We start from the raw sequence: 27,748 nt of genomic DNA, 5'->3' as shown, positions 1-27,748 counted from the left end.
CGTGACCAGCATGACCCTCCAGCACACAGCCAGCATTATATTGGACATAATATAGAGGCTTCCTGCTGCTGCTGGGAAGCGATGGGGGGACACAGTCCCCACAGAGGGAGTCACTCAGAGACAGACTACCGGGCATCAAGGGAGATTTAACGGGACTGAAACCTGCTCTTAAATAAGCAAAGCGCAATTCTTCTTTTTTTCTGTAAGAGGAAATTTCCTCCTTGGAATATTTTAGAAATAGCAGCTACGGAGAGCGGCGGTGAGTTTCAACTTTCATCACTTGAATCTGAAACAAAAAGCACGCGCTGGATGACTGTTTCTAACCACGGATAATTTCGGATCCGCAGATTTCTAATTGAATAGTTTTTAAGTGTTCATGAAGTTTTAAGATCTGTCAGTAATACTGGGGCTTCCCCGGAGCGTGATTGGACGCGGTGGAGTATGTGGCATTCCTGCGTTATTTGTAACCCAGCAACTCTCCCGGTGAAACACCAGATGAACAAATCCTCTTAATGACGCTTCTCATTGCAGCTGTGATTGAAAAAGGTATTTGATTTAATTTGGATTTACGTGATACGATTTAAATCTACGATTCATTTCGGGAAACAAAAGAGATGCATACTTTTATTGTGATAGTTTTCCTGTTGAGTTCCAGATATGGATTATGACATGCAGGGGTTTGCTTTGCGCATGCGCGCCACCCCCTTCTACCTGAGAGAAGCGCACCTGGAACCAACCAGACGGAAGTTCGTCGAAGTCAGAGGGAATACTTTTTTTTTTTTAATGTTTTTCAAAAGTAAATTTTTTTGTGGAATTAAAGCAGCAAATAGGTTTTCAGCAGGATGTTAGATCCCTGGATGTTTTTCGTTTATGGATTGCCAAGCGTAAACTTCAATTCAGCGACTTAAGGTACGGCTTGTTTAGTTCAAAGAAATGCATAATCCTGATTCCTTTCTACTGGTATATATTTATATTTAAGAAAAATCAATTTGAATCATTCTAGGTTGCTTTGAGCTGGAAAGAAGCTGGAGAGTTTTCAAAAGTTAAACTTTTTTTGTTTAGACAAACCTATTTTCCCCAGTTGGCCCATTCCTTGTAGAAATTTTAGAAAATAGATCATAATCAATTTCTAAACTAAAAGAGAATGGGTACATTCTGTTTATAATCATCACTTTTTTTTTTACTCAATGAAAAAAATACCTATTTTACTAATAGCTGAGGGTGGCTGATTTTTTTAAATAAAACAGGAAGTATTAGTGAAATCTTAAAATATAGTTTATAAAACTTAATAAACTTAAACTCTAATGTAGTAGGTAAACATTTTCAATGTCAACCACAAGTTCAGTAAATGGTTTATTTCATTACCAAGGAGTGGATGAAGGAGTTCAGCTTGCTTTTAGTTCTTTTACACTGTCAACTTTCTCTAAGCCTTCAGGTATGTGAGCCTTTGTCGATGCACAGGGATGGGCAATACTCCTCTAAGGCTGATGACCTACAACTTTAAGATGCTTTTTTAATTTTTTTTTTTGTCCAACACACCTGAATCAAATTGCCAAATTACTTAAGTGTGCAATCAAGTTGTCCAGAGTCCTTCCAGGTTTCCACCCAAAGTTATTAAAGTCCATGCAGGCAGATTTGGGTTAAAATGTAACTTTTAATTATATCTGCACACTACTTTTGAATATAAGCATTATTAGGAAATTGTATTTCATAATCAAGTTAAAGACCAATACGCATTAAAGGTGCACTATTCTGACATCTACTGTGAAACATTATATTTACAAACATATGAATAAATCTGTGTTTTTAACAGCCAAAGTTACTTTTTATGGTATTTTTTTATGTGTAAATATGTGTCTTCATTACAGCTTGATCTTTGTCCACAACCAGCCGCAGCCAAGAAAAAAAAGAATGACCTTTTTCCGAAGAGTACTCCGAAGACCACTTCACCCACTAAAACTGGTTATAGTGACCCTAGTGTTTGTCACATTTCTGTTCTTTATACAATGGGAAGTTGGGACTCAAAGCCAAGAGGATGATCCCTGGCTAAAGGACATGGCAGTGAAGCGTGACAGCATGCTGGGAATGGTTATAGGGGCTGTCAATAACTTTAAGCATGCAATGCCAAAGAACCAGATCAAAGCCCCAGTACGACAACGGGATAAACCAGGGGCTGCCTCCTGCCTGCCAGGTCACTACACTGCTGCTGAGCTCAGACCGGCTCTGGAGAGGCCACCTCAGAATCCCCTTTCTCCTGGAGCCGCTGGTAAACCTTTCCATACAGATTCACTCAGTCCTGAAGAGCAGAAGGAGAAGGACAGGGGTGATGAGAAGCACTGCTTCAATGTTTACGCCAGCGATCGCATCTCTCTGAGTCGAGACCTGGGAGCTGACACAAGACCGCCAGAGTATGTGGACATCTCTCTAAACCTTTTCTATGTAAATACTGTAATGATACACAACTAACCAATGACTTACATACACATTTTGCTTCTAAGGAAAATGTCAGGTAGAAACCCCCTGGTATTTTTTCAGCATGTCCTGTTATCTTTGTGGATAAAATCAGATAAAAGCTGATGTTTGTAGTCGCTACAAAACTCAGGCAAAAATGTAAATTGTCTAAATTACTAAATAGGGTGCATGTACTTGAAATAGCGAGCAACATCTTTCCCATTCCAGTTTGCCAAATATTTCAAATGTTGCATTGCCAAAGTTGAAAGGGATTCCCCACAGGGGACACCCTGCAGATGTAATAACCACACTTAAGCCTTTTACAAACCATTCAAAGTAGTCATGTCTTTTCTTCTTTTTTTTTTTACCTCATGCAGATGCATTGAGCAAAAGTTCAAGCGGTGCCCCCCCTTGCCCACCACCAGCGTGATTATTGTGTTTCACAACGAGGCTTGGAGCACTCTGCTGAGGACGGTTTACAGCGTCCTCCACACTTCCCCTGCAATTCTCCTCAAGGAGATCATCCTGGTGGACGACGCCAGCGTGGATGGTAAAAAATGAAATGGGACCCTCGTAAAGACCACTCAGCACTGGTTTTGGGTTCAATTACAGGCAGCATGCTGGGTGGGCAGCTCTAAGAGGGGCTGCAAACCTGATCTGTGGTTTGTGACGTGGCTAAAAAATGTTGAGAGGCGGTTAGTGGATACTTTTCAGGGTAGAATTAGCTGCGGCTAACTTCAAAAGACACAATAATATAGTTTAGATATATCAAGTAAGTAAAAACCTGGGAAGGCTTTTGATGAATGCGGGACAAAATTAACCTCTGCCGGTGTTTATATCCAATATATGAGGGACTCTCAGATGGTGTCTTATTATTAGACTTACCGTTTAGAGATTCATGGCTTATTTTATCTTTTCAGTTTATGTATAAGGGTGCTGTTTCAATACCAGTTATAGCTGGTTCTGATTTCTCTTTAAAAACCTTTGAAGCATTTGTAACATGCTGCTTTGCCTTGCTGCCATGTTTGCCCCTTTAATATATGGATAAACATAATTAACCAAAATCAGCAGTGTCTGTGTAGATCCTTACCTTACTGCTGATATTTGATTGACTTTATTGATCTCGCAGTGGAGAAATATACTCGTAACATCAACTCAAATAGTCAAAGAAGAAGAATGTGATGACGAAAAAGGCACATTGGATATATACAGTATATACAGTGCGTCCACATATGACTGTTTTTTTTTTTATAGTAGCATTATTGCACAGGGTGATAACATGGATATTTATATAGATGGATATTTATATTTTTTATATATATAGTTATTGCACTGTGTGTCAAATATAGAGAAACAGGTAATTGCAGAGGGTATCAAATAGTAATTGCTCATTATTGCAGTTGTAGTGACGCATTGTAGAGTTCGGTTGCAGCAGGGATGACCTGCACTCCTTTTTACAAAAACAGAGTGTTTTGGCTCAAAATATTAAAACTTTGGATTTGGTGGCTGCGACTTTAACTATCAAGGTTTACCTTTCTTGGGTAAAACGTGTACTATTTTGCAGCAATCTTTGGCTAAATTCTCTACTTTACCTATTTGATAAACTGCTCAAAATGCAGGTAATAATTAATGTGATGTCAGAAGAAAATTGCAGAAATAAAAAATACCAATGTGGAAAAAATAACCAAGAACTATGAAAGGCTACTGCTGTTTACCTTTTACACCCTCTGCATATTGTTAGATTTAATTATGAAACCTCTAGCTTATAATGAGAATGGATACTTTGAGTCTTCTTCCTGCAGTAGCAACTTTTTATAAAAGATCAGATTTCTTTTAAATTGCATATAACCTAAAAATAAACCAATTGGAACACCAGCCCATTGCCCAGATCATTCTATTTCCTTTATTTTGGACCCGATAGAAGCATTTCCCTTTTTCAGCAGGTATTCCAAGTACTGTCCTGTCTTATCCTTTCAGATGTATTGAAGGACGAGCTGGATGAATATTTGAAGCAGCTGAGCATCGTTAGAGTGGTCCGACAGCGAGAAAGGAAAGGACTCATAACCGCTCGCTTGCTGGGTGCCTCTGTGGCCACCGGCGACACGCTCACCTTTCTCGACGCACATTGTTAGTCACCACAGACGTCATACAAACACAATTTTACACACACCCTTAACACACCCATATTGTGTTTGATAAATTTTTGTTGTGTGGTGATAAACAATAATGGAGTTATGATGTGGTGTTTTGTGTTTGTAAATGTGCTAACAGGTGAATGTTTTCATGGATGGCTGGAGCCTCTGCTGGCAAGGATTGCTGAGAATTACACCGCCGTAGTGAGTCCTGATATAACAACTATTGATCTAAACACGTTTGAGTTCATTAAACCTTCCCCATATGGGCAAAACCACAATCGGGGCAACTTTGACTGGGGTCTCTCTTTTGGCTGGGAGACTCTACCAGACCATGAGAAGCAGAGAAGAAAAGATGAAACGTATCCCATCAAGTAAGTCAATCAATAGAGGATGTGACTTCTGTGTCAATATTTTACCTCCTGTAATAACATCCTTGTATGTTTTAGGACTCCCACATTTGCTGGTGGACTCTTTTCAATCTCTAAGGAATATTTTTACCACATTGGAAGCTATGATGAAGAAATGGAAATCTGGGGTGCTGAAAACATTGAGATGTCATTCAGGGTAAGACGTCACATAGTTTCCTTTTACAGCAGCAGTTCTTTTTAATTAGCCTTGTAGTTTTTCCAGTTTTCAAAAGGCGTCATAGGTGTGTCTAACTCAGCGCCTGTTTCTGCTGGCTACCATTAACTTACAGGTGTGGCAGTGTGGTGGACAGCTGGAGATTATCCCTTGTTCTATTGTCGGTCATGTTTTCCGGACCAAAAGTCCACACACGTTCCCTAAGGGCACACAGGTGATTGCTCGGAACCAGGTACGACTGGCAGAGGTCTGGATGGATGAGTACAAGGAGATATTTTACCGTCGCAACCAGCAAGCTGCACAAATGGCAAAGGACGTAAGTGCTGGTTTTGCTGCTTCTGAAAATATGTCAATTAAATGTACTTATCTTAAACGAGTAGCAAATTACTCCTGAGGCTTTGTCTCTTGTTTCCACCACTTATGGCTGTGTATGAGTGTTTTCAAGCCCACTTATTATCTCCTCCTCTAGACAAGCCAGAGCAAATCCCAGCTCCTGTCCCTGAAATGCTTGGAAAAGCATTAGTTCTGATTATGCATTTCTTAGGAGAAAGACTTAGAAGTGTAGTTTTTGAATAAAGACAATATATATGTAGAAACATATACATGAAAATATGCATAGATTATCTTATCAACCAATGTTGATAAGAACATCTATGAACTCTTGAGTTTCTTTTTCCCTGGTTAGTGCTTTGGTTCCAACTTGTGTTGGTGATGTTGAACCAGAGCATAATGGTGTGGACTGTGACAGAAAACTGATATTATCAGTAACATTGATGCTTTTCTAATTCTTGTTAATAAAAGAAAACTATTTCATTTCATGACTACTTTGGTTCTTTAATCTGGGTGTACTGAACCAACTGGAACTGTGTTTTAAAAAGAAAAAAAGATTACATGCTAGTAGTTTTCTTTAAAAGTTGATCTAATTATTTTGCTGTCTCATCATCCTTTTTGCTTTGCATTTTGTAACAGAAACAATATGGAAATATTTCCAAACGGTTGGATCTGAGGGAAAAGTTGCAGTGCAAAAGTTTCTCCTGGTTTCTGAACAACATTTATCCAGAAGTCTTCATGCCTGATCTGAACCCACTCCGCTTTGGCTCGGTAAGATTTCATTCTCTACTACTAACCTTCCACTTTTCAAAGCCCACAGCTCCGTCTAGCCACAGCACGTTTTTTTCGTGGGATCTCAATAGGGTACAACACAGTTTCAATTTAACACCACTAAAAGCACATCTGAGACTAAAGTTGTTTGAACAGCTTGTGCTGGATGTTAGTTTTTCATTTTGTTTCCTCTTGCTTACTCCCACTTTTCCTATGCTTTTTTTCTCTTCTTGTTCTGTAGGTAAAGAATGTGGGCAGAGGCACATGTCTGGATGCTGGAGAGAACAACGAGGGAGGGAAACCGCTGATTATGTACCCATGTCATGGACTAGGTGGAAACCAGGTCAGTGAGAAAATGCCCCATCTCCTGTCAAATTTGATTAAATTGAACCGCATTTTTTTTATCCTCTAACGCTTTCTGCTTTCCCCAGTACTTCGAGTACTCCACACGTCACGAGATTAGACACAATATTCAGAAGGAACTGTGTTTGCATGGGGCAGGGATTGCTGTGAAGCTGGAAGACTGCCAGTACAAAGGGAGGAATACATTCGTAGGAGCCCAACAAAAATGGGAGCTAAAGGAAGTGAGTTTGCCCATTTTTCTTTCTCTTAGTTTGATTTCAGATTTACTGGTTATTCATTGAAACAAAATAATATTATCGTCTTTTTTTTTCTTTTCTTTTTAGAATCAGTTGCTCTACTTGCCAGGATTGAACATGTGTCTGAGTGCTCGTCACGAGGATCCATATTTGGCTCCATGCAGTCCCTCAGACAGATATCAGCACTGGTCCATTGTCTGAGTGTTCAAACCACTGCTTTGCAAATGTCTGCTTTGTATGCATAAAGCATATAAGGATATAATTTATGCAGCCTTTTTTAGATTAAAAACCACATTGAATTTTAATTTATTTTTTTTATAAAAGGATTAAGTTGTGCTGCTATTGGTGCTGCTATAAAGTTTTGGCTTTGGAAGAATCCATCGTGTGCCACTGTTACAAGAATGCATACAAGAAACCCAAAAATTATACATGTGCCTTTTTGTTTAAAATGTCCTTAAAACTAAATCACAGGAATAGTTTGGGATTTAAAGCCAGCAAGTAATTCAGCAGGATGGTAATATGAATTTACAAGAGCATGCATTACAAACAAGACAGTCAAAGTGGTTTTATAAAGATGTTGGCAAAGAGATGGACCATATTTACAAATGCCTCTTTAAGAATGCCAAGTTCTTTGGATCTCTAATTTTTTTTTTTTTTTTTTCAGTATTTTTTCTCTTATGAAATTGGTAAAGGTTGGGTCATTTTTGTTGGGAAAAACATCTGAGGTTGCTATATTTAAGGTAAAGCAATTTAACTTTTTTAGGACCTATTTTTTTATAATGTGAATTAACTGTATAAGAACAGCTTTTTGCCAGTTTGAGTGCAAGAGTTTATACATAAAAAAACAAAACTGACAGTAACTGCAAACAGATGTCCTGCCTTGTAAAAAAGAGCAGTTTATATTCATTAAGATTTATTTTCAAAATCACTTAATTGTGTCTTTTATTTGAGGTTTTATACTGTGGTGTTTATGAAGGGCAGCTCTCAGTTTAACATAATGAACTATTTTCCTAATTACTCAATGCCTCAAACTTTCTCTTTAAGTGCATCTTTGCACAAGTTAACACATACATTTCTGATGCAGAAACTATGATGAGGCTTTAAATATTGAGTTAAGGATATCATTAATTTAGCTTTATAAAAAGGATTAATTTTTGTGTTCAAAGCTACAGTGTTGAGATGTTTTTTGTCTGAGCTTCATTAATTTTGTTGGTTTAAACCAATGTCCCCTCCATGGCCGATAGAGGGCGCCTTTGGGCCTACAAATGGCAAGTTCCAACAGTAGAGTTGATGCCCTGTGGAAATGTCTCATAACTTCACACATTTTATAAAATTTATTCAAAAACATAATTGGATGCAACAACTGAAAGCCATGTAGGCTTTATCTACATTTGGAAACATAACTTGGGGAAAAAAAACAACTTGTACAAGTCTTGTGCAAATCCTATGCATTTAACCAAATATGAAAGAGACTAAAATACACCAGGCACATGAAGCTTTACAATTCACATTAAGTTGCATGAAACGAAAGACGGTTTTAACATATCAAGTTACTCAATAGACTTTAGTAAACCACAATAAATACACATTCCAATATTTCATTAAGAATAAATACTAAAATTGAAAACACGATTCCCAAAATGGTCCAACCACTCTGCAAGGAGCCTTTCTACACTGTACACTTTGGCACAATTTCTATGTGTTAGAGGCTTGAGTTAATGCAACTGATGCTGCTAAATGAAAGTAGCATGGTGCCAGCAGATAACGAACAAATGCACAAAAATGGTACTGATTTATCTCTGACTGTGATTAAAGTAAAGTTGAATGTATATGCAAGCTTCAGGGTGAAGCACATTCCTGTAATAATATAGTAATGTATAAAGATCTTAATGAAACCTTTCTATAAAATATTTTTACTGAATGTTGAGTACATCAATTTCATTTTCTGCTTATCTTTATAAATCGCACTAATTGCACACTTTAGAGTTTTAAATCTGGGTTCTTCATGGATTAGGGGATTCAGAAATTCTTTTTGTGCTACTCATAAGATCAGTCCTGTCTGAAAATACTTTGATACTTTGAATAGCATTTTTATCACTGAACAGCTAATTTTGTTATGTTGATTTTTCAATGGCACATGATCTCTAAGCCAAGAATAAATGTAAGAAAGGGTATTCTATTCCACTTTCTTACATTTTATTTAAACAGTTATTTATGCTTATTTTTCCTGCAGTCAAATATACATTTTGGATCAACAGCAAAAAGCCTCTTAATTTTAGCTCATGGTATAGCACTCTACCCTTCTCTGGCTCAAATCCGGGACCATGGTCTTGAGCTTGAAAAGGGTAGAGTGCCTTCTCCGGGTTTGGGAGGAGAAGATGGAGCGGGATTTCGATAGGCGGATTGGTGCGGCATCTGCTGTGAATCGTGCTCTGTACCGGTCTGTTGTGGTGAAGAGAGAGCTGAGCCAAAAAGATAAACTCTCGATTTACCGGTCGATCTACGTTCCTACCCTCATCTATGGTCATGAGCTTTGGGTCATGACCGAAAGAACGGGATCCCGGGTACAAGTGGCTGAAATGAGTTTTCTCTGTAGTGTGTCCAGGCTCTCCCTTAGAGGTAGGGTGAGGAGCTCAGTCATCCGGGGGGGACTCAGAATAGAGCCGCTGCTCCTCCACATCGCCAGTTGAAGTGGTTTAGGCATCTGATTAGGATGCCTCCTGGACGTCTCCCTGGTGAGGTGTTCCAGGCACGTCCCACCGGGAGAAGGCCCAGGAGGAGACCCAGGACATGCTGGATGGGACTGGCCTGGGAGCGCCTTGGGATTCCCTCGGAGGAGCCGGCCCAAGTGGCTGGGGAGAGGGATGTCTGGGCCTCCCTACTGAAGCTGCTACCCACCCCTGAATAAGCGGAAGAGGATGAATGGATGGGTATAGCAGTCCTAACTAAATGGGATAAATATCACATTCCCAAGCTTAGGAAAAGTCAGGTAGCCTCTCCTTTGGCACTTAAAACAAATACATAAATGAGCTAATGTGGAATGTGGACTTTCTTTAAAGATTATCTATATAAGAAATCCTAACAGGTGAGGTGAATAGACTAGTCCTCACCCAGTCTTCATGTTGGAAACAGAGGAGTCTCTTCTTAATCCTTGAACTAAGGAAACAAGCACAAACTTGAAAGATGGACAAAGTTAATACCCTTACTTGACCTGTAGGTGCTGCAGTTAGTCAACAGCCAGACCATTGAAGCAACTGGGTGTGCCAAGTGTTTATCAGGGAAGATTATTTCCTATTTCATGGTGTTCTATTATTCTAATGTCTTGGGGTGACTGTTGTGAAATGTAGTGGCCTTAAAGGAATAGTACACCCAAAACATGATTAGCCTTCATTTTCTACTCACCCCCATGCTGAACAACACCCTGGAGTACTTTTTTGATATCTCAAATGCATCTGGAGATCTGGAAGGCTTCTTACTGTCTGCTGACATTCAAATAATGGAGGTCTATGGTGCCCGAGGCAGAAAGGTCCATAAAAGTCCACAAAAAACGTGTCAATATTCCTCCATACTGCTCGTCCAATGTATTCCAAGTGTCCTGAGTGGGTAGCATCCAGAATTTACTCGAAACAAAGTCATTTAGAATGTTTTTAGAGCATAAACAGTAGTGTATAGGATTTCCTGAAAGCACGCGCCTGCAAGTTCACAACTCTACGGAAACCGCGGCAGACCAAACCAGATGAAAGTGCGCATTCAGCTCGGCAAAGAACTCATGCTCTTCCTCAACACTGAAGTCCTCAGACATTTTTCTTTCGTTGTTTCTTTCTTTGCACAGGTAAACAGTACATTTCTTCTTCTACGCTTGCATTATCGGCAGAGCAGACGCTGAATGCGCACTTTCATCTGGTTTGGTCTGCCGGCTTCCGTAGCGTCGTGAACGCGCAGGCGCGCGCTTTCAGGAAATCCTATACACTACTGTTTATGCTCTAAAAACATTCTAAATGACTTCGTTTCGAGTAAATTCTGGATGCTACCAACTCAGGACACTTGGAATACATTGGACGAGCAGTATGGAGGAATATTGACACGTTTTTTGTGGACTTTTATGGACCTTTCTGTCTTGGGCACCATAGACCTCCATTATTTGAATGTCAGCAGACAGCAAGAAGCCTCCCAGATCTCCAGATGTATTTGAGATATCAAAAAAGTACTCCAGAGTGTTGTTCAGCATGGGGGTGAGTAGAAAATGAAGGCTAATCATGTTTTGGGTGTACTATTCCTTTAAGGGAAAAAAAATTTTTTTTTCACCCGATACAACTGTAATGGATTTTCCCGCTTACAGGTAAAATCCTTTTTGATTATGTGGGGAAAAGAGAGATTTGAACAATTTCTATTCTGTTGATTGAAGAATGGGAATAGAGTCGTCAAGAAGCATGAGAGTAATGATGTTGGTCAGAACAGGAGTAGATATTCCAACATTAAACCTGATTGCTGTCGCATTTTTGTTTGGAATTACAGATTTTGACAAAAATGTTCATTCCTCACGATGACTCACTAATTTCATATTTAAGCTACAGACTGTCAAATAACTTTCGTCTTGAGTAGTCATTGTTATACACTGATGCCTAAGTCAGGCATTTCATAGGTCATACTATTACTTTTTCACTATGTTTTGGGTGCTTTCCAGATTACTTATGCAATTTAAATGCCAAACTGATTTACATGCCAGTAACTAAAGGGAAATGTTTGAAAAGCATAAATGCCTCTTAACTAACATGTTCCTGTCTGAAATAAAAAAAAAGCTTTGACTATTTTGAAAATACATCAGAAAATCTAACGAACCCTCTAAAACAACAAGTCTGCTCTAAATGGAAATAGTTTAAGAAATATTTTAATGTTTAAAAAATGAAAAATGGTTCACATCCATGTACGTGCCATTGAACCCAAAGTAGACTGTAAGTGCAAAGATCTTCAAAATGACACGACTGGTTGCTTGATTTAAAAAAACTAATTCTGAATCGTTACGATTTTCAAATCATAAAAAGAAGATGACTGTACATTATAAATGAAACTTTTTTAAAAACAGAGGCAGTTATTTAAAGTTCCAAAACAGCATGCATATTTCTACGAAAACATATACAATATATAAGGATACACTTATAATTCAGTCACATTAATTAAACAGAGAGATTCTTTCTGCACAAACAGCAGCGTAAAAGTTCGATCTACTGTACAATTACCGCTTGAAACTAGAATTTACGCTCTGCAAATACAAGCTGCGTTGCACAGCATGACATTAGTTTCTTTTTCTTTTCTTATGTATTATCTCTTGTTTTTGGAGTTGAGTATGAACTCTATGATGAATTAAATACATGTGTCAATGGTACCAAAAATTTGTGTCCATTACAAGCTTATGGCTTTAGAATAACAGATGAAAAAACCTGGTATTATTCTGTAAATTACCTTGAAACTAGTTTTCAAAAAGAAAAAGAGGCCATAATGACTATTCCTTGAAGAACAGCATAATAAGGTTTAAGTAAGGATGTAATAATTGAAAGCACATCTTTTTAATTGGCTGTGACCTCAGAGCAATGATCTGGTAAAGGGAGGCTCTTAGCATTTTTTGATAGTAAGGTTGTGTCAGTGTGTCCATTAGCACATGGTTTCTGCTGAGATTGCTCAGCCACCATACATGTGACACTGTTACTGCTGCAGGACTCCTGAGTGTTGTTATTAAGGTAGTTTTCAAACTCTGTTTGGTTGTGGTTTTCATGCTGCCCCACAAAGGAGGCCTTGGACATCACCTCATTGTTTCGGTTGGTAGGGTAAAAGGGCAAAGAGGCATCAGGATGAGACCCATTCAAATGATGGTGGACACTGGTTGTGTACTGCTTCTCTGTATGATTAGAGTAGCTCGTGAACTCAACAGAGCTTATGTTGAACGGTCCCTGGGCCAAATTGCCATTTGTTTCGCTGACTGGATCTGGGAATGTGAGCACCTCCCTGTAAGACTTACTGTGCCGGCTGGTTTGGACATTCGTGTGGGCACTGGAGCTTTCCAGCTGATAGTAGTCAGGGGGAGAGGAGTTCATTAGGTAAGGCTTTCCATTTATATGGTTATCATGACCCAGAGAGCTATCAGTGTAACACATAACTGAGGACATTGGCACCAATTCAGTATGAGAAACCGCTGGGGGCGTCATGTCATGATCGTGAATCTCAGACTTCCCTGTAGTGTCCTCCTCATCCTCTGAGTTGCTGTTGCCAAAGCTTTTTGTGCTGGAGTCAGATAACCCACTACACACGCTGCTGCTGTCCTCCTCATCCTCTTCATCTTCATTTTCCTCCTCCTCCTCCTCTTCTTCATCGTCCTCATCTTCATCGTCCTCGTCTTCATCATCTAGAGGCTCTTCCATCTCATCTGCTCCATGGAAGTGCATAGCAGCCGCCTGTGGGACGGCGTCAGACAAAGAGTACTCCAACCTGTTCTGTGACTGTGTGAACAGGCTCCCGTTCCCCATGTTGTAACCATTGCTTTGGGAGGTTTGTGGCTGTTCGCGACTCTTCTCCAGCTCCAGCTTCATGATAGTGTGCAGGAAATGGGTCCGAACACGGATAGGATTAAACTCTACTCTTCCAGCTGAATTGCTGCAGCCTTCTTTTGTGCAGCCACAAGGAAATGACATTCGATCCACCTTTAAAAAAAAGAAAAGAAAAAAAAAATTCATTTATTGGTGGTTTTGAACATCGGTCACTGCACTTTTTTTTAAAATGCACTGCACCCTTTACAACATTGAGCAACTGAAAATACAAAAATTGAAACTATATTCATATGCCTTTTATTGCAGCAACATAAACTCACAAGAAAAAAATTAACCCTAACTCTTAAGTTAATTAATCCATAACTGCTACATTAAGTAGCAGATGCTGTTAACAGAATTACAGATTTGTCGACAGGATAGAACAGGGTTATTCCCTAAAACATTTTAAAAGGTTGAGCAAACAGAGAGAAATCTTTTGGCCATTCCTTTGCATGTTTTCTGTAGTTCATCCAGAATCCTGCACTTGGTCCCCTCTTAAATCCACCCCACATGTTTTATTATTGGCAATAACGATACAGGCTTCATGCAGTCTTTTCTCTGTTCATTTAGCCACCTGATAGTTTGGATCATTATTCAACTGAAAGACCTAATCAAGTTTTTTTTATTTATTTTTTATCTGGCAGTCATTTCTGTTATCTGGCAAATTCCATCAGATTTTAATCCAACATTTCTAGAGATTTGAAACAGGGTTTCTAATCCAATAAAATATAACTAGGTTCCCAGCACCTTGGGATAAAAAGGCACACAACATCTCCGATCTTCAACAACTCCCCTTTATGCCTCTTTTTTGGCATGACTGGGAATGCAAAGTTCACAGATCTTACACTGTTTTTTTTTTTTTTTTTTTTTTTTTATCATCCTTTTTTACCCCCTAAAGTAATTTTTGCTCAGAAATTAGATATTCATGCTCAGCAGAAACTGCCATGTCATCCTCCTCATAGAGTCACCACCAGCAGTCTGATTACAGGTGCTGGCTGCTTCCTACACCCACATATGGTTTTCATTATATACTTAAAAACAGAAAAATGCATTACAATTGGACCAAAGGAGAGGTTTTTATTTTTCTAGTCTAATAAAATGATTCTACATTAACTTTCAGTTTGGAAATGTAATGATGGTCCCTCAGCAAACTACTTCATGTAGGAGGAGCGAATATGCAGAGAAAAGCTGCACAGGGTAGCGCTACTGACATCAGTTTTTGTCTCAGACATTGTAATAACAAATAGACTACAGGGGCATTTTGTAGCACTGTTGCCTTGAGGCAAGAAGGTCCTAGGTTCCATTCCAGGCCTAGAGTCTTAATGCGGTTTGCAGGTTTTCCTGACGAACAGGGATTAGATGATGGATAGAAGTGAACCCAACATACTGACTCTAAATCATATGTAGTAAACATGAGGAGGGTTCCAAACAGACAGTTCTAAGGATTTTAACAAATGTGCAGTAAATTGTCAACAAAAAATATCTAGGAATGGAAACAGCACTATAAGTGGATAGTCTTTTATCACAAAAAAAATATTTTGGGGTTACAGTTCCGAATTCTCCCGAGTGGTGCCCGACTTTAGTGAATGAAGTGAATGTGATTGTAAGATTATCAAGGGGGCGGGATTGTATAAATCAAGATGCTATGACTGAAAAACTTTGATTGACAGATGACCGTTGATATATGATTGGCCGAATTTAGGTGTACAAGCTGATGTATAACTAACTGGCCTGCATAAAATAACAATAAATCCCCCCACAGGTTTTAAGAAAGGATATTTCTAAAAAATAAACATTTTCTAACTTTTGGGACAATATGGTCTAATAACGAGTACATTTATATACATGTTTAAGCCAGAATGATTTGAAATTTAAATATGACTTCGCTACAACTTTAAATGAAAAGTTTAAACTTCTCTTCACTTTGAAAGCATGCCACTGCAACAAATGATTAAAAAACCACTAAGGATTTTACATGTTAGAGTCCATCAGCAAATGCTGAAGGACTCTAAGTAAAGTTTATATATGTAGGATTTACCTGACACTTGATCCCTGCAATACTGCAAGCACAGGTCTCTGGGTCACAGAACAGCCTGCAGTCACAGCCGCAGTCTTCCCTGGACATGCGAATGGCTCTAAGTTCATGCTTCTCCTCCACATCAATCTTCTTCACCCCTGAGGAGCGCAGGAGTGCTCTGCGCTTCTTGGTGGTGAGAGGCTGCAAAAAGAAGTACTCGTCTACCTCTGTGTTCTCCAGATCTATGTCGTCATCTGAGATATCCTCTGCTGTGAGTGTGTTGGCCTCTTCAGACTCCACTGTGCCATTCTTAGTCAGCTGAAAAACAAGATGGGAACACGTCCAAGCACTTTAAGGATAAGCTCATTACCTAAGCCAGACAGGTTATTATGAGGATTATTTTCTATAAAATACTGCCAAATGCCTTCAACAACACTTCTTTGAACCCAAATATATTTTAGTTATGAATTCTGAAATTTAACAGTCAAAATAAAATCTGGCGTTAAGCACTGCACTTTTACAATTCTTTATTAGCCTTCATATCTTTAAAATATTTTTCTAACTCACCACCTCTATACAGTTACTTTGTTCTGTTGTTCTGCCTTCAAGCAGCTGTATTAACCTTAAAATCTTGATTTTAATCTTGATTATCAGAGTCACAATCTAAGTATTGGTCTAATTATTCTAAGTGTTGCTTCCATCAATATTATGCAACATTGTGCCATTAAATTCTGTAACAGAAAATATGTCTTTCCTGGGGTTTCTGGGATATTCTGTATGTTTTTTCTTGGACTAGCCCTTGCTGTGTAGTCACTTTCCCTATGTGTTTCAAAAGAAACTATTCACCTACAAAGAATTTACTACCATTAGCTATGTTTGCTCTTTTTTATTAGTACCCTATCATAGAAAATATTCCCAGTTAGGTCATGTGTTTAGGTGTCTCTTTTTATTAAGAGAAGTGACAAATTGCTTTCCCTTAGAAATTCTCTCCTGGGTCAGTGTTCCTGTCTCCCTCTTATCCTCTTACTCCCGAGCAGTAATAGCAGCTGAATTAAACTGAAACTTTCAATTTTATGTAGAATCAGTGTAACTGTAAGGTATTTGGTTTAATGCAAACCTGCCAGGTATCATGTTTAATATATTTTATTTTCTCTCAGAAAATCTAAATACTTCAAGTTAAGACAGTTACCACATAATTAAGCCCAGCAACATATTGTATTTTTAATCTTCAGACCTAAGACTTTGACATGCAATAAGTTGTATAGTTACATACATATTTTTTTTTCTATTTGACCAAGTGAAAAGCCTTTACCTTTAGCTTGATTGAATTAAGTTTTTCTTCCTTCAAGTGGTCTTTGAGCATATCTCTGTGAATCCTCTCCTGCTCCAAGGCAAATTCTCCCAAGGAGTACTGTCTGACCCAGCTGTGCCTGTTGGACATGCCCAAAGTGCTGCCACCCTGGCTAGGGACACTGGTGAAACCTTGCCGCCGGCCAAAGTAGTACACGGTCACATTCTCAAAATGCACTCTCCTGGCTCGGAAGCGCTTCTCACACTTCAAGATTGAGTCAGCTAAAACGGCAGAACAGGAGAAGTTAGGAAAAAAAGTAAAAAAAACAACCTAAAATGTAAGTAAATTGCATGGTCCAGAACAATTGGGACAATAGTTATTATCGTCACAAAAGTTAAATGGACCTTTTAACTGACCTTTTTTCTTTCACTGTCTCAGCATATATATATATATATATATATATATACATACACACACACACTCATTAAAGTATATATACTTTACTTATACTTATTACTGCATATTGAATAGTAATTGTTAACTTTGTCTTTAAATGCAAATATGTCGTCGCTCTGTCAGTATTAGAAATGAAACTTGATCTTCTGTTTACAGGCAATATTGTATGCCGTTTTGATATATACATATATTTTTTTTTTTACCATATTTAATGTAAGGAATCATTCCATAATGTATGCCCTATGTGCTGTTCAAACTTCTTTAGAAGTATTTAGTGTTTTTGAGAAACTATATGAAATATGGGGGGCTTCTAAAAAAAAAAAAAACATAAAACATAAATATCAAGCATTTTCAACATTTGTGATCAGTTCATCTCTATCAATTGAAACCCATTTTCACATTGCAAGTATATTTGGAGGATCACATTTCTATTTTGCCATAGGATGAATAGAGTAGCAAAATGAATCTCTATGGACACTGTCACTAATTAGAAATGATTTTCCGTACTGCCTTATTGTCACGATTTGTTTGGAGGTTTTTATGAGGACCCAAATGCAGAGGCTGACAGGCAGAGGTGAGTTCTTAAAAGGTTTAATAAGAGATCAGGCAGCAAAAACAGGAATCCAAAAATCCAACTTAAAAATGTTAAACAAAAACAGGTATCAAAAAATCCGACCTAAAAATCAAACACAAACCAGAACCATGGAGATGTAGACATCATGGGAAAACCATCAAGGAGCCAGGGTGAGAAAAGGTAAGACAAGGAACCAGCAAAGAGGGACTGCAGAGGGAGTGTATTTATGGCTGACTGAACAAAGGTAGGACTAATGAGCTGATAAGGAGCAGGTGTGGCTAGAGCTGATGAGGAAGCCAAGGGAAAAGAACACAAGGGGGCAACAGAGGACAGACAGAAAAACCTAAGCAACTTAAATGAATCCAGACACTCAAATAAAGCTAGAAAACAAGGAAAAACCTGGCTAAACTTGAAACTGAAAACTTAGAGAAAAACAACAGAACCAAGATCGTTACACTTATATAACTTTTTTAACAATTTTTGTCTGCTTATTTTGGTGTGGTAAAACACACTCTAATAGGTAAAACTAACTGTGCACTATTATTGGCGCACAGTTAGTTAAATAATTTTATTTCTCCTCTTGTTTTTGCAGCTGATTTTAAAACATTTACATTGAGAAGTTAATTTGTAAATAAATATTAACAGATTGATGATTCCTTTACAAGTTCATTTATAGATGGAGGAACCTCAGACTTTCTGCCCAGGGATGCCAAAAGGGCCAGCACCAGCCTTGATCTTAATGTTCATCTTAAATTTTGTCATAGCAGATTTTGCAGCATCAGGTTTGACGTCCATTCCCTTGTGTAGTGGAGGACACTTGAAAATACTACTGTTACCATTCAGCTTTATTTCAGTCCTATTGGAGCCAGGTATACATCACAGCCGTGATCATTTATTCCTCTTCCTCACTCATCTGAAACACCTACAGCTACACGAATGTATGGCAAGTGTTTTGCTTAAATACAGCCTTAGCTTTTATGTCCATCATTAGTGTGTCAAATGTTACGGAACTGGAACCGTGGACAGCTTTATATAAATAGAAAAGATTACAATAAACAGGCTGCAAGGTGGCACATTCCTCAAGCTAATTCCTTAACAGAATCGTGATGGGGCCACCGTGGAGAGGTTGCCACTCTGTCGCAGTAAACACACCATAGACCACAGACATACAACCATGCACATACACACACTCACACCTAAGGAGAATGTAGAGAAGCCAGTTAACATAACAGTTATGTTTTTGGACTGTGAGAGGAAGCCGGAGTACCGAGAGAGAACCAACGCATGCACGGGGAACACATGCTGGGAATCGAATACAGAACCTTCTTGCTGCAAGCCACCAGTGCAATATTAGGTTTTTGGACTTGATTGAATTAATTATTTAATTCATTGTCACCAAAAGATCCATTTCTCTCACTATTCTTTTTTTATAACAAAGCATTAAAATGTTGTTTATCTCTATTTTTTTTTTTTACATATTGACCATTGAAAATGTTTTGAGTTTAATGTCATTTTATTTAGCATTACCAAAACGCTGATCTGAATCTTTCTTAGTAAATCAAACCATTAAATCAATATGTAGCTCTCCCTTTTAAATATAAACACATTCCTTTTTAAACTGGCATAAAATAGCACAATCTTATTAAAGCCATTATGTTTGTGGAAAGCATCCCTGTGGTATTTTTTGAACGCATTTATTGTATAGTATGTGTAAAGATGAGCACACACGGCTTAGGATCAGCTCGTTCCTCTGGTTGGGCCTGTATGCAGCTCCTAATGAGCAAGGCTGCCTGTGCAATGCTTCCTCTTTGTCACCAGCACAGGTCTCCTCTTCTCCAAACAGCACAGCCACAGCTCGATATTCACTGATGTTAGCTTATCAGAGGATGTACTTATTTTTATGTTTAACCTGCATCATGTAATTGCTCCGGGGTACTAAGCCTGGATCTGAGAATTTCATTAAAAAAAATTAAATTTATGAAATGGCCACTTTGCTGTTAGTAAAACAGCAGAAATCAGTGCATACATCTAAAAGAAGAAGACTCACGGTTGAAAGTGCCTGAGGTGGAGGGGTTAACACTGTCACTGCTATCCCCACTCTCACTGCAGGAGACCTCATCATCAGACTCCCGTACAGAGGAACAGGGGGAGGAGGAGGCTTCCACCTCCTCAAATTTTCTTTTCAGTATTCCGCTCATGGTCTGCTGCATCTGCACCTGAAATCCAGAGACAGCAAAGGGGTCTGCGTGTTATTTAATATCCAGTTTAGGGTCTTGATAATCCCCAACCAGGCACACATACTCAGTTTGCTGTTGTCCCAAATTCCTGCAATCCCCGGGTCATTGATCACCTAGTCACAAAGGTGAATATGAAAAAAGAAAAGCTGCTAATTACAAACTAAATCTTCCTTACAGGAAGTTAATTCCACTGTGTGATTGACATGTCCATGGAAAGACGAGGGACTGGGTCATTTTGCCTTGCAATGCTACCCATCAGAATTAAATTCCAAGCACAATATTAGATATAGTCAGTAGTAACATTTGATATTATGAGTATTTTATTTAAGTTTCAGATTTATAGTTTGGAATTAGTGTGGACAAGGATAGATATCATTCTCAGATAAATGCTGCCTGTGTTGATTTTCAAGTGTGTGTGATGGTGATTAAACATTCTAAACAGTTTCATGTGAAATCTGCTGCACAGGATCCATAAGCGAATGTGCATAAAAATCTGTGCTTTTTACATTAAGAAAATGTAACATACATACATACAGTTGAGACAATTGTATACAGTAGCAAGCCTAAGACAAATTTAACAACCAGCCATTTATGCCTTTTTTTTCACATTTATGTAAATATCATATGAATCATGAATGTATCAACCACAGTCTTTAAAACCATAACAAACTCATAATGTCTCATGCTTTTGCACGTTTCCTATTATAGGAAGCCGAAAGCAGTCCCACCGCTATTTAAAAAAAGAATATCCAGTAATACATCTATTCATGTACATTCTGGAAAATACTCTTTTATCCATTTAAATGTTTATTGGCATGTCATGCATAGCATTTTGTAGCAGACTAAGTCAATGTCAACCAAAAGTACATTAACTACTCTGACAGATGATGCAATTAGGCAAATAAACAACAGCAGGCTCATCAGTCAAATACACTAAAACTAATTACTGTCACATTGGATGTGTTTCTCATACTCTTGTACTACAAGCATTAAATACTAAATAACTTTCAATTCTGCTTTATACCTTACATACTTTTAAAGAAAAAGGTAAAAAAAAAAAAATGAGTTCTTCGATGTATACAATATTAAATATTTGTTTTTCCTGTTTTAACAGTATTTTATTCTATTTTAAATTACAGAACTGTGCTGCAGAGACACAGTGAGGATTGCAATGACTGGCAGCTTCTCCCTGGCTGCATTTTCTCTCACCCTCTCTCTCAGAACCTGGAATCAGTAGAGATGGCATGCATCTTCAGCCAGTACCCACTATGTCTATCTGCCAGAGCAGCTTGTGGGGGAGTTCCATTCACAGACAGCCTCGCTGTTTCATCTGGGCTTTGCTATCAAGTCATTACAGATGCAAATTCGGCTTGCGAGACATGCTGGCTGAGAGAGAGAGAGAGAGGTGCAACCAAGAGAGGAAGGACTAGCTCTGCCAGCAAGAGGGTCATTGTTCCCTGGAGGCAATGATGTTCAGTGCTGTGGCATGGCACAGCCAGCATTTGGAGAACCTCCAAAGACAATAACTTCACCTGCAACTGAGGAATGTGAAGCAAAAAAACATGTCAGGATAACCTCATTGACCATGTTTCTGTTCATGAAGAATTTATAAAAACTTGGATGAGGAGCAGACAGCTCCATCCTGAACTAGATGCAGTTTATTTTCAGCTTACAGGGAAGAAACTAAACATGTTCTTACTTCTGAATCAGAAAGACAGGAGAGGTTAATAAAAGACCAAGGAGTTCATTATATAATTCTAAAAAATCTGATTAACAAAAAAGCTTTCGATATCACATTGAAAATGGATTTCTCACACTACTTCATGCCTTGGCAGGCAGGCGTGGTAATTTCAAACAGAGATGACCTGTGCAAATATTAGCCCATTTCCTACTCAGGGTCTTAATAAGATACCATTGTTAGAAACATGTTTGCATGCTTAGCCCTCAGCTAATGCTGCGCTCAGCTTTGAAATCAAAAGTGGTTTCCATGGAGATTCTAATGCACTCTCACAAATAGTGCTTCTCCATATGGCTCTCCTTCCTGTGCTACATACCCTGCATGAGGGACTCTTAACAATAAAGAGCAGTTTATATATCTATTCCCTTCTGGTTTTATCTGGATTATCTTGTGTCAGTATGAAAACTTTAGTGGGGATAACATCGTTAACCACAGAGCTCTGGGTGATTCAGGGTGAACCTCTTTAATCATGACTAAATAAAAACAGGGACTGTTGCTCTTCTCCAACAGCCCTTCCTTTGTCTCAACTGCCTTGATCATAGCTGGGCAAGCACAAACTCTTCCCAATCCCAGAGAAAATACTGCAGCAAAAAAAATAAAAAATAAAGCCAGCTTGGAAATGCCCCTCCCTGTCTTTCCCTCTTTGAACACACATTTAGTCCTACATTAACTCAACAGTTAATCAACAGTGTTTGCAGCTCTGCAGTACACTTTCATCATGAATACCCTGATTTTTTCTCCTCTTCATCATTCACAAAGTTGACAGAGAAAGGCTCACAGTGCTCATTCAGAGAGATGCCATCAAGCCTGAGGCATCTGGAGCAAGTCATGACACATCAATCCTACTGTGACCACTTCTATGTGTGTGTGTGTGAATTTGTGTGTGTGATCCCTCACAGGAACAACTGACCTGTATCCACTGGAAGTGTGACTCCTCACCTCGTCTCACAGCGTTACAACCACCCAGTCACAAATGTGGCCACTCAGAGAAGAGGAAACATGATGAATGGAGAGATTCTTATTTTGTCTTAGCCCACTGACTTGCAGCGACCCCTGATCTCCACGGGTATGAGAAAGAGGGAGAGCAGAATGTGCAGGAGGTTGAGGGAGACGAGTAATTTTCCAGCTCTGCCTGCGTTGTCGGTAACATATGCTTTATTGTGGCGAGACGACAGTCTTTCTCATTTAAACTCCCTCTTCTGTCACTGTGTTGCGCTCTCCCTTTGCTTTCTATCTTTGGCCGCACAAAGGCTCATTAGCTGCAGCCGGGTTGAAAGGCAGAAGCCTGACTGGAGCTGAGTGGAGCAGGGAGCAGAGGCAGCCTGTAAGATCACATGGGTGGGATGTCTGAGAGAGAGGGAGGCAGAGTCAGGCGTTCTTCTGCCACTACTGTCTGCAGATATTTTTACTAACATGGAGAGGGAGGAGGGCAAGGAGGGGAGAGAGCAGGGAGAGTTATTGGGGTGTGGGGTAGAGGGGCAAAATGTTAAAGAAACCAGTGATGGGAGGTGTGTGGGAAAATGGGGCAAAGGGTTCAAATGCACAGATAAGGGGCTTTAGTTGGAAACAGAAGGAGGAAAAGAGGGAGGGGGGAAATGATTAGACAAACATCTTATGCCAGAAGCAACATCACTGTGAAAAGGTGGGGGGAAGATATGAGGGTCTTCAAGAGACCCTCACCTCTTTTGTTTCCTTTCTGGATCAATTTAACCAATTAAACACCACATTTAAAAAGTGGCATTTGCTCAAATGCAATCAGCCCTCCAAAGCAAAAACATTTTATGCAAAGATACTATGTTGCTTTAGGAGATTGATAAGCATATGTCAAGGTAAACCACCTCACCAACAGGAAATAGGATCTGCACCAGAGTGCATGTGCTCTTGATGCTTCCTATGCCAGGAAGTTCTGCAGAGTTAGTGGGGCCCCTAGTCAGTGCAGTCAAAGAGCCACAATCCCATTCTTGCACTCAGCTGTATCATATGTCAACATAAAAGGTCAGTTACTTCCTCTTTGGATTTAAGGATTTAAGCTTGGATATTTTTCTCCTCTTATAGGGAGCCCTGAATTACAGTCATCGAAGACACATGGCAATTTCTAGCAACAATTACACCCTGATTTATATTGGAAGACTGCAGATACCAATATTTAATACTGCATATTCCAGAATGAAGGTTCATACTGAAGTACTGCATCAGGTTATGATGTCATGTTAGAAATATCATGCTTTTTCTTCCAAAGGTCCCAATAAATATGAAACACATATGCGTATACCATGACACAAACCTTTGAAATATTCTTGAAATGTTTGTAATGCAACTCCCATTTCACCCTTTGCCTACTTTAGCTGCTTTTCTCCAGCTATTTTAAGAAGTCCCTTGCCAGATCAAATGTATAGTCAAAATATTCTTCCAGTGTTCAAAAAACTACTTTGGACACTTGTTAAATATAAAAAATTGTGACCCTTACATTTAAATCTTTATGAGATTAAATTCTTGGGCTTAGCTTTAAATGGTATTACCTTTAGTTGAACTCAGGCAAAACAATAGACTAATTTACCTCTTCCCCAATCTCATCTTCCAGATTGTTCACAACCTTCTGACACTGCAAGGCCAGATCTAGAGGAGCTGATGCAGGTTGGCTGCACCCGGTTGTTACCTAAGGAATGACTATGTCGGATGTAAATTGGACTCTGCCTGTATTGCTGTGAGAGTCTTCGCCTCATTTCTTCCTGCCTAAAGTAGCTAAAAGGGAGGGCCCACTGATAAGGAAGGGACCAGGGGACAGTTTTAAGAACAGATCATACAGCATAACATTACCCTGCTCTCTCCTAATGAATCAACCATTTCACTCTTTTGCCTTAATTGATTCTGGTTGTGAACAAAGTGTTGTGATAACAATTTAACTGAACAATTTCTTCTTCCTGTTTTATGCCTACCTCAACCAATTCATGTCTCTGCTCTAGATGGAAGTCCTCTGCATGTAATTATGCACAGAAGGAACCAGTAAAATTTCTGGTGTCAGGCAATCATATTGAAGAATATTTCTTTTCCCTACCAATCTCCCATTGTTTAAGGGTACCCTTGGCTAACCCTTCATTATCCCCACCTGAACTGGAAAGGCATCAGAGAGGAGTCATAGAAGAGCCACTGTCTGTCAAACTGGCTACAGTGGGCTGTGTCTCCAGTCTTAAATTCTCAAGAACAGAAAACTGTTCTGTTCTGTTCATCACCTTCATCTAGTTTTCAGTTGGTCTAAGGCTCTCCCTCTCCTGCATCACCACCACCATTTGACTGTGTTATTGAGATGCTTCCTGGAGCTCTTCTCCGCTCCACTAGGTTGTATAACCTGTCCAGAGCTGAGATAGTGTGTGGAGAAGTATATTTATGTGTCGCTAGCTGCTGGAATTAACTGTGCCTCTTTCTCACCTGTTGGAGCAAATTTTTTCTCTGTTGGGAAAAATGATGGATCAAGACCTTGCATTGATTACAGGGGCCTTAAATAAATATCCACCTACTCTTGTGGATCATTTCATGGCTCACATTTCTTAACCAAGTTTGATTTCCAAAACGCATTCCACCCGGTCAGAATAGGAGAAAGAGACGGAAGGAAGACTGTCTTCAAGACCCCTAGGTAATTTTAAATGCCTTTCGAACTCACAAATGCACCTGCAGTTTTTCAGTCCATTGTGAATGACTTTTTTTTTTCATTGCACCATCTTAGTGGAGTACTCTTTTGCCTTGGGTAGAAAATGCACACAATGGTCACACATCTGCTAATTCAGCACATTCACTCAGCCTTCACTGTCCAAATTATTTTGGACGCTCTTCAACAAGGAATGCATTCAAGACCCCTCATCAAGGAATGGTTTTCATTATCTGGTTGATTGAGTGTTTTTTTTTTTTGGACCTGAGGAACTATCTTTGATCACTCGTTCTTTTCTTTTGGATACTGATCTTCTTTGGGACTTTTGGGCTTCTCGCAATGTTAGTCTCTTGGGTCTTCCTGTTTTCCTTGTGTGGGTGAGCTTCCTGTCAGAGAGGATCTTTGCTGGTGGTTGGGCCGACCCATGTTGCTGCACACCTGAGAACATTTCACAATCAAGATGACTAGAATGTATATAAGGAGGCATCTCTCTTCACCTGATGATTACCCCTCACAGTATTCCAGCCTAAGACCTAAACCAGGAACATCCATCTTTTTTTAAATTTGTCCTCTTGTGAATCTTTTTAATGTAGACTCTTTTATTGTTCCAGACAACCAGTGAACTTCAGTTCATCTCCGATCTTCATGGAAAAGGTCTTACCTGTGTGTAGCAGTTCCCAGTTGTCATCACCTGCCTGCCCACTTTCTGGCACAATGTCTGTTGCAAGTACCAAGGCTCTCAGATCTCACTCACATTCTCCTGGAACTCTATGATACAGTCTGCAAAGTGTGCTAAATCAAACTCCCGCAGATCTATGCTACATTCCCTTCATCTCTCAAGTAAGGAAATCAGTAAGTCATTAGTTCTCATCAACTGACTCCACCCCGATCAGTCTGCTTTCTCACCTCAGACCAACCAGAAAGTTCAACTAACTTACTGCTGTTCTCCACTTCCATATTCGTGATGCTTTTGTAAATAAAAGTTAAAACTCACTGGTTCCCTGTATGATTCTGCACACAAAATCACATAGACGCTACAAACCAACATAACTGTTATGTGTTTTATAAAAATATACTTCATTCATTTTGTGGGGCTGTGTTAGTTAACGCGGCTCTGCAACATTGCGTGGACATCAGCGGGCGGTTCCCCTGGATTGGCAGACCGGGGTGGTGGTCCCTCTATTTAAAAAAGGGGACCGCAGGGTGTGTTCTAATTACAGAGGATTCACACTCTTAAGCCTCCTTGGTAAGGTCTATTTCAGGGTTCTGGAAAGGAGGGTCAATCGGTATTCCACCGTGTCCCTCGGAGGGTCCTGTGGGGGGTACTCCGGGAGTATGGAGTACCGGGCCCTTTAATAGGGGCTGTTAGGTCTCTGTATGACCGGTGTCAGAGCCTGGTCAGCATTGCCGGCTCCGCAATAACTCCGCCAAGGTTGCCCTTTGTCACCGATTCTGTTCATAACTTTTATGGACAGAATTTCTAGGCGCAGCCAAGGTGTTGAGGGGATCTGTCTTGGTGGCCTTAGGATTGCTGGTTCTGCTGGCTTTCACGAGCGGTTCGCAGCCGAGTGTGAAGCGGCCATGATGAGAATCAGTGCCTCCAAATCCGAGACCATGGTCTTGAGCCGGAAAAGGGTACCGGAAAAGGGTAAAGAGTGCCTTCTCCAGGTTGGGGAGGATGTACTACCCCTTGTGGAGGAATTATCTTGGGGTCTTTTTCACGAATGAGGGGAAGATGGAGTGGGATATCGATAGGCGGATTGGTGCGGCATCTACTGTGAAGCGTGCGCTGTACCGTTTTGTTGTGGTGAAGAGAGAGCTGAGCCAAAAAGCAAAGCTCTCGATTTACCGATCGATCTACGTTCCTACCCTTATCTATGGTCATGAGCTTTGGGTCATGACCGAAAGAATGAGATCCCGGATACAAGCGGCTGAAATGAGTTTTCTCTGGGCTCTCCCTTAGAAATAGGGTGAGGAGCTCAGTCATCCAGAGGGGACTCAGAGTATAGCCGCTGCTCCTCCACATCGAGAGGAGCCAGTTTAGGTGGTTCGGGCAGCTGATTAGGATGCCTCCTGGACGTCTCCATGGTGAGGTGTTCCAGGCACATCCCACCGGAAGGAGGCCCAGGCAAAGACCCAGGACATGCTGGAGGGACTGTTTCTCGGCTGGCCTGGGAGCGCCTTGGGATTCCCCCGGAGGAGCTGGCCGAAGTGGCTGGGGAGAGGGACATCTGGGCCTCCCTGACCGGATCCCGGATAAGCGGAAGAAGATGGATGGATGGATGGATGGATGGATGGATGGATGGATGGATGGATGGATGGATGGATGGATGGATGGATGGATGG

The 27,748-nt window shown here is 39.8% G+C and overlaps 2 protein-coding genes across 6 annotated transcripts in view; one reads left to right on the top strand and one right to left on the bottom strand.

The window, feature by feature from the left end:
- Positions 1-700: 700 nt before the first annotated feature.
- On the top strand, positions 701-8,490 carry galnt3 (polypeptide N-acetylgalactosaminyltransferase 3). The gene is made up of 11 exons (XM_015370510.1): positions 701-909; positions 1,869-2,408; positions 2,829-3,001; positions 4,429-4,578; positions 4,723-4,957; positions 5,033-5,150; positions 5,284-5,484; positions 6,138-6,269; positions 6,511-6,612; positions 6,701-6,853; positions 6,956-8,490. Exons 2-11 carry the CDS (start codon positions 1,912-1,914, stop codon positions 7,067-7,069), a joined length of 1,875 nt encoding a protein of 624 aa, XP_015225996.1. The 5' UTR covers positions 701-909; positions 1,869-1,911; the 3' UTR covers positions 7,070-8,490.
- Positions 8,491-11,087: 2,597 nt separating this feature from the next.
- csrnp3 (cysteine-serine-rich nuclear protein 3) overlaps positions 11,088-27,748 on the bottom strand; it is a 34,358-nt gene continuing 17,697 nt past the window's right edge. For 2 of the 5 annotated variants that reach the window (XM_015370414.1, XM_015370412.1), the window contains 4 exons: positions 19,832-20,000; positions 16,776-17,035; positions 15,485-15,781; positions 11,088-13,560 (listed from right to left, as the gene is read on the bottom strand). In XM_015370414.1, the coding sequence (XP_015225900.1) occupies positions 12,433-13,560; positions 15,485-15,781; positions 16,776-17,035; positions 19,832-19,994 (1,848 nt within the window). In that variant the 5' untranslated portion in view covers positions 19,995-20,000 and the 3' untranslated portion in view covers positions 11,088-12,432. Of the gene's footprint in view, positions 13,561-15,484; positions 15,782-16,775; positions 17,036-19,831; positions 20,001-20,085; positions 20,135-22,669; positions 23,058-27,748 lie in introns of those variants that run through there. The other 3 variants (XM_015370413.1, XM_015370415.1, XM_015370416.1) reach the window with 3 other exon arrangements.

Source organism: Cyprinodon variegatus, unplaced genomic scaffold (assembly GCF_000732505.1).
Source record: "Cyprinodon variegatus isolate N-32 unplaced genomic scaffold, C_variegatus-1.0 Scaffold46, whole genome shotgun sequence".
Lineage (NCBI taxonomy): Eukaryota > Metazoa > Chordata > Actinopteri > Cyprinodontiformes > Cyprinodontidae > Cyprinodon > Cyprinodon variegatus.
The sequence above is the reverse complement of the archived record's forward strand: the minus strand, read 5'-3'. Positions and strand labels throughout refer to the sequence as shown.

Coding starts and splice junctions, on each gene's coding strand:
- galnt3 (XM_015370510.1), top strand. CDS start 1,912: ATGACCTTTTTCCGAAGAGTACTCCGAAGACCACTTCACCCACTAAAA. Junction 3,002..4,428: donor GGACGACGCCAGCGTGGATG/GTAAAAAATGAA, acceptor TTATCCTTTCAG/ATGTATTGAAGGACGAGCTG. Junction 6,854..6,955: donor AAAAATGGGAGCTAAAGGAA/GTGAGTTTGCCC, acceptor TTTTCTTTTTAG/AATCAGTTGCTCTACTTGCC.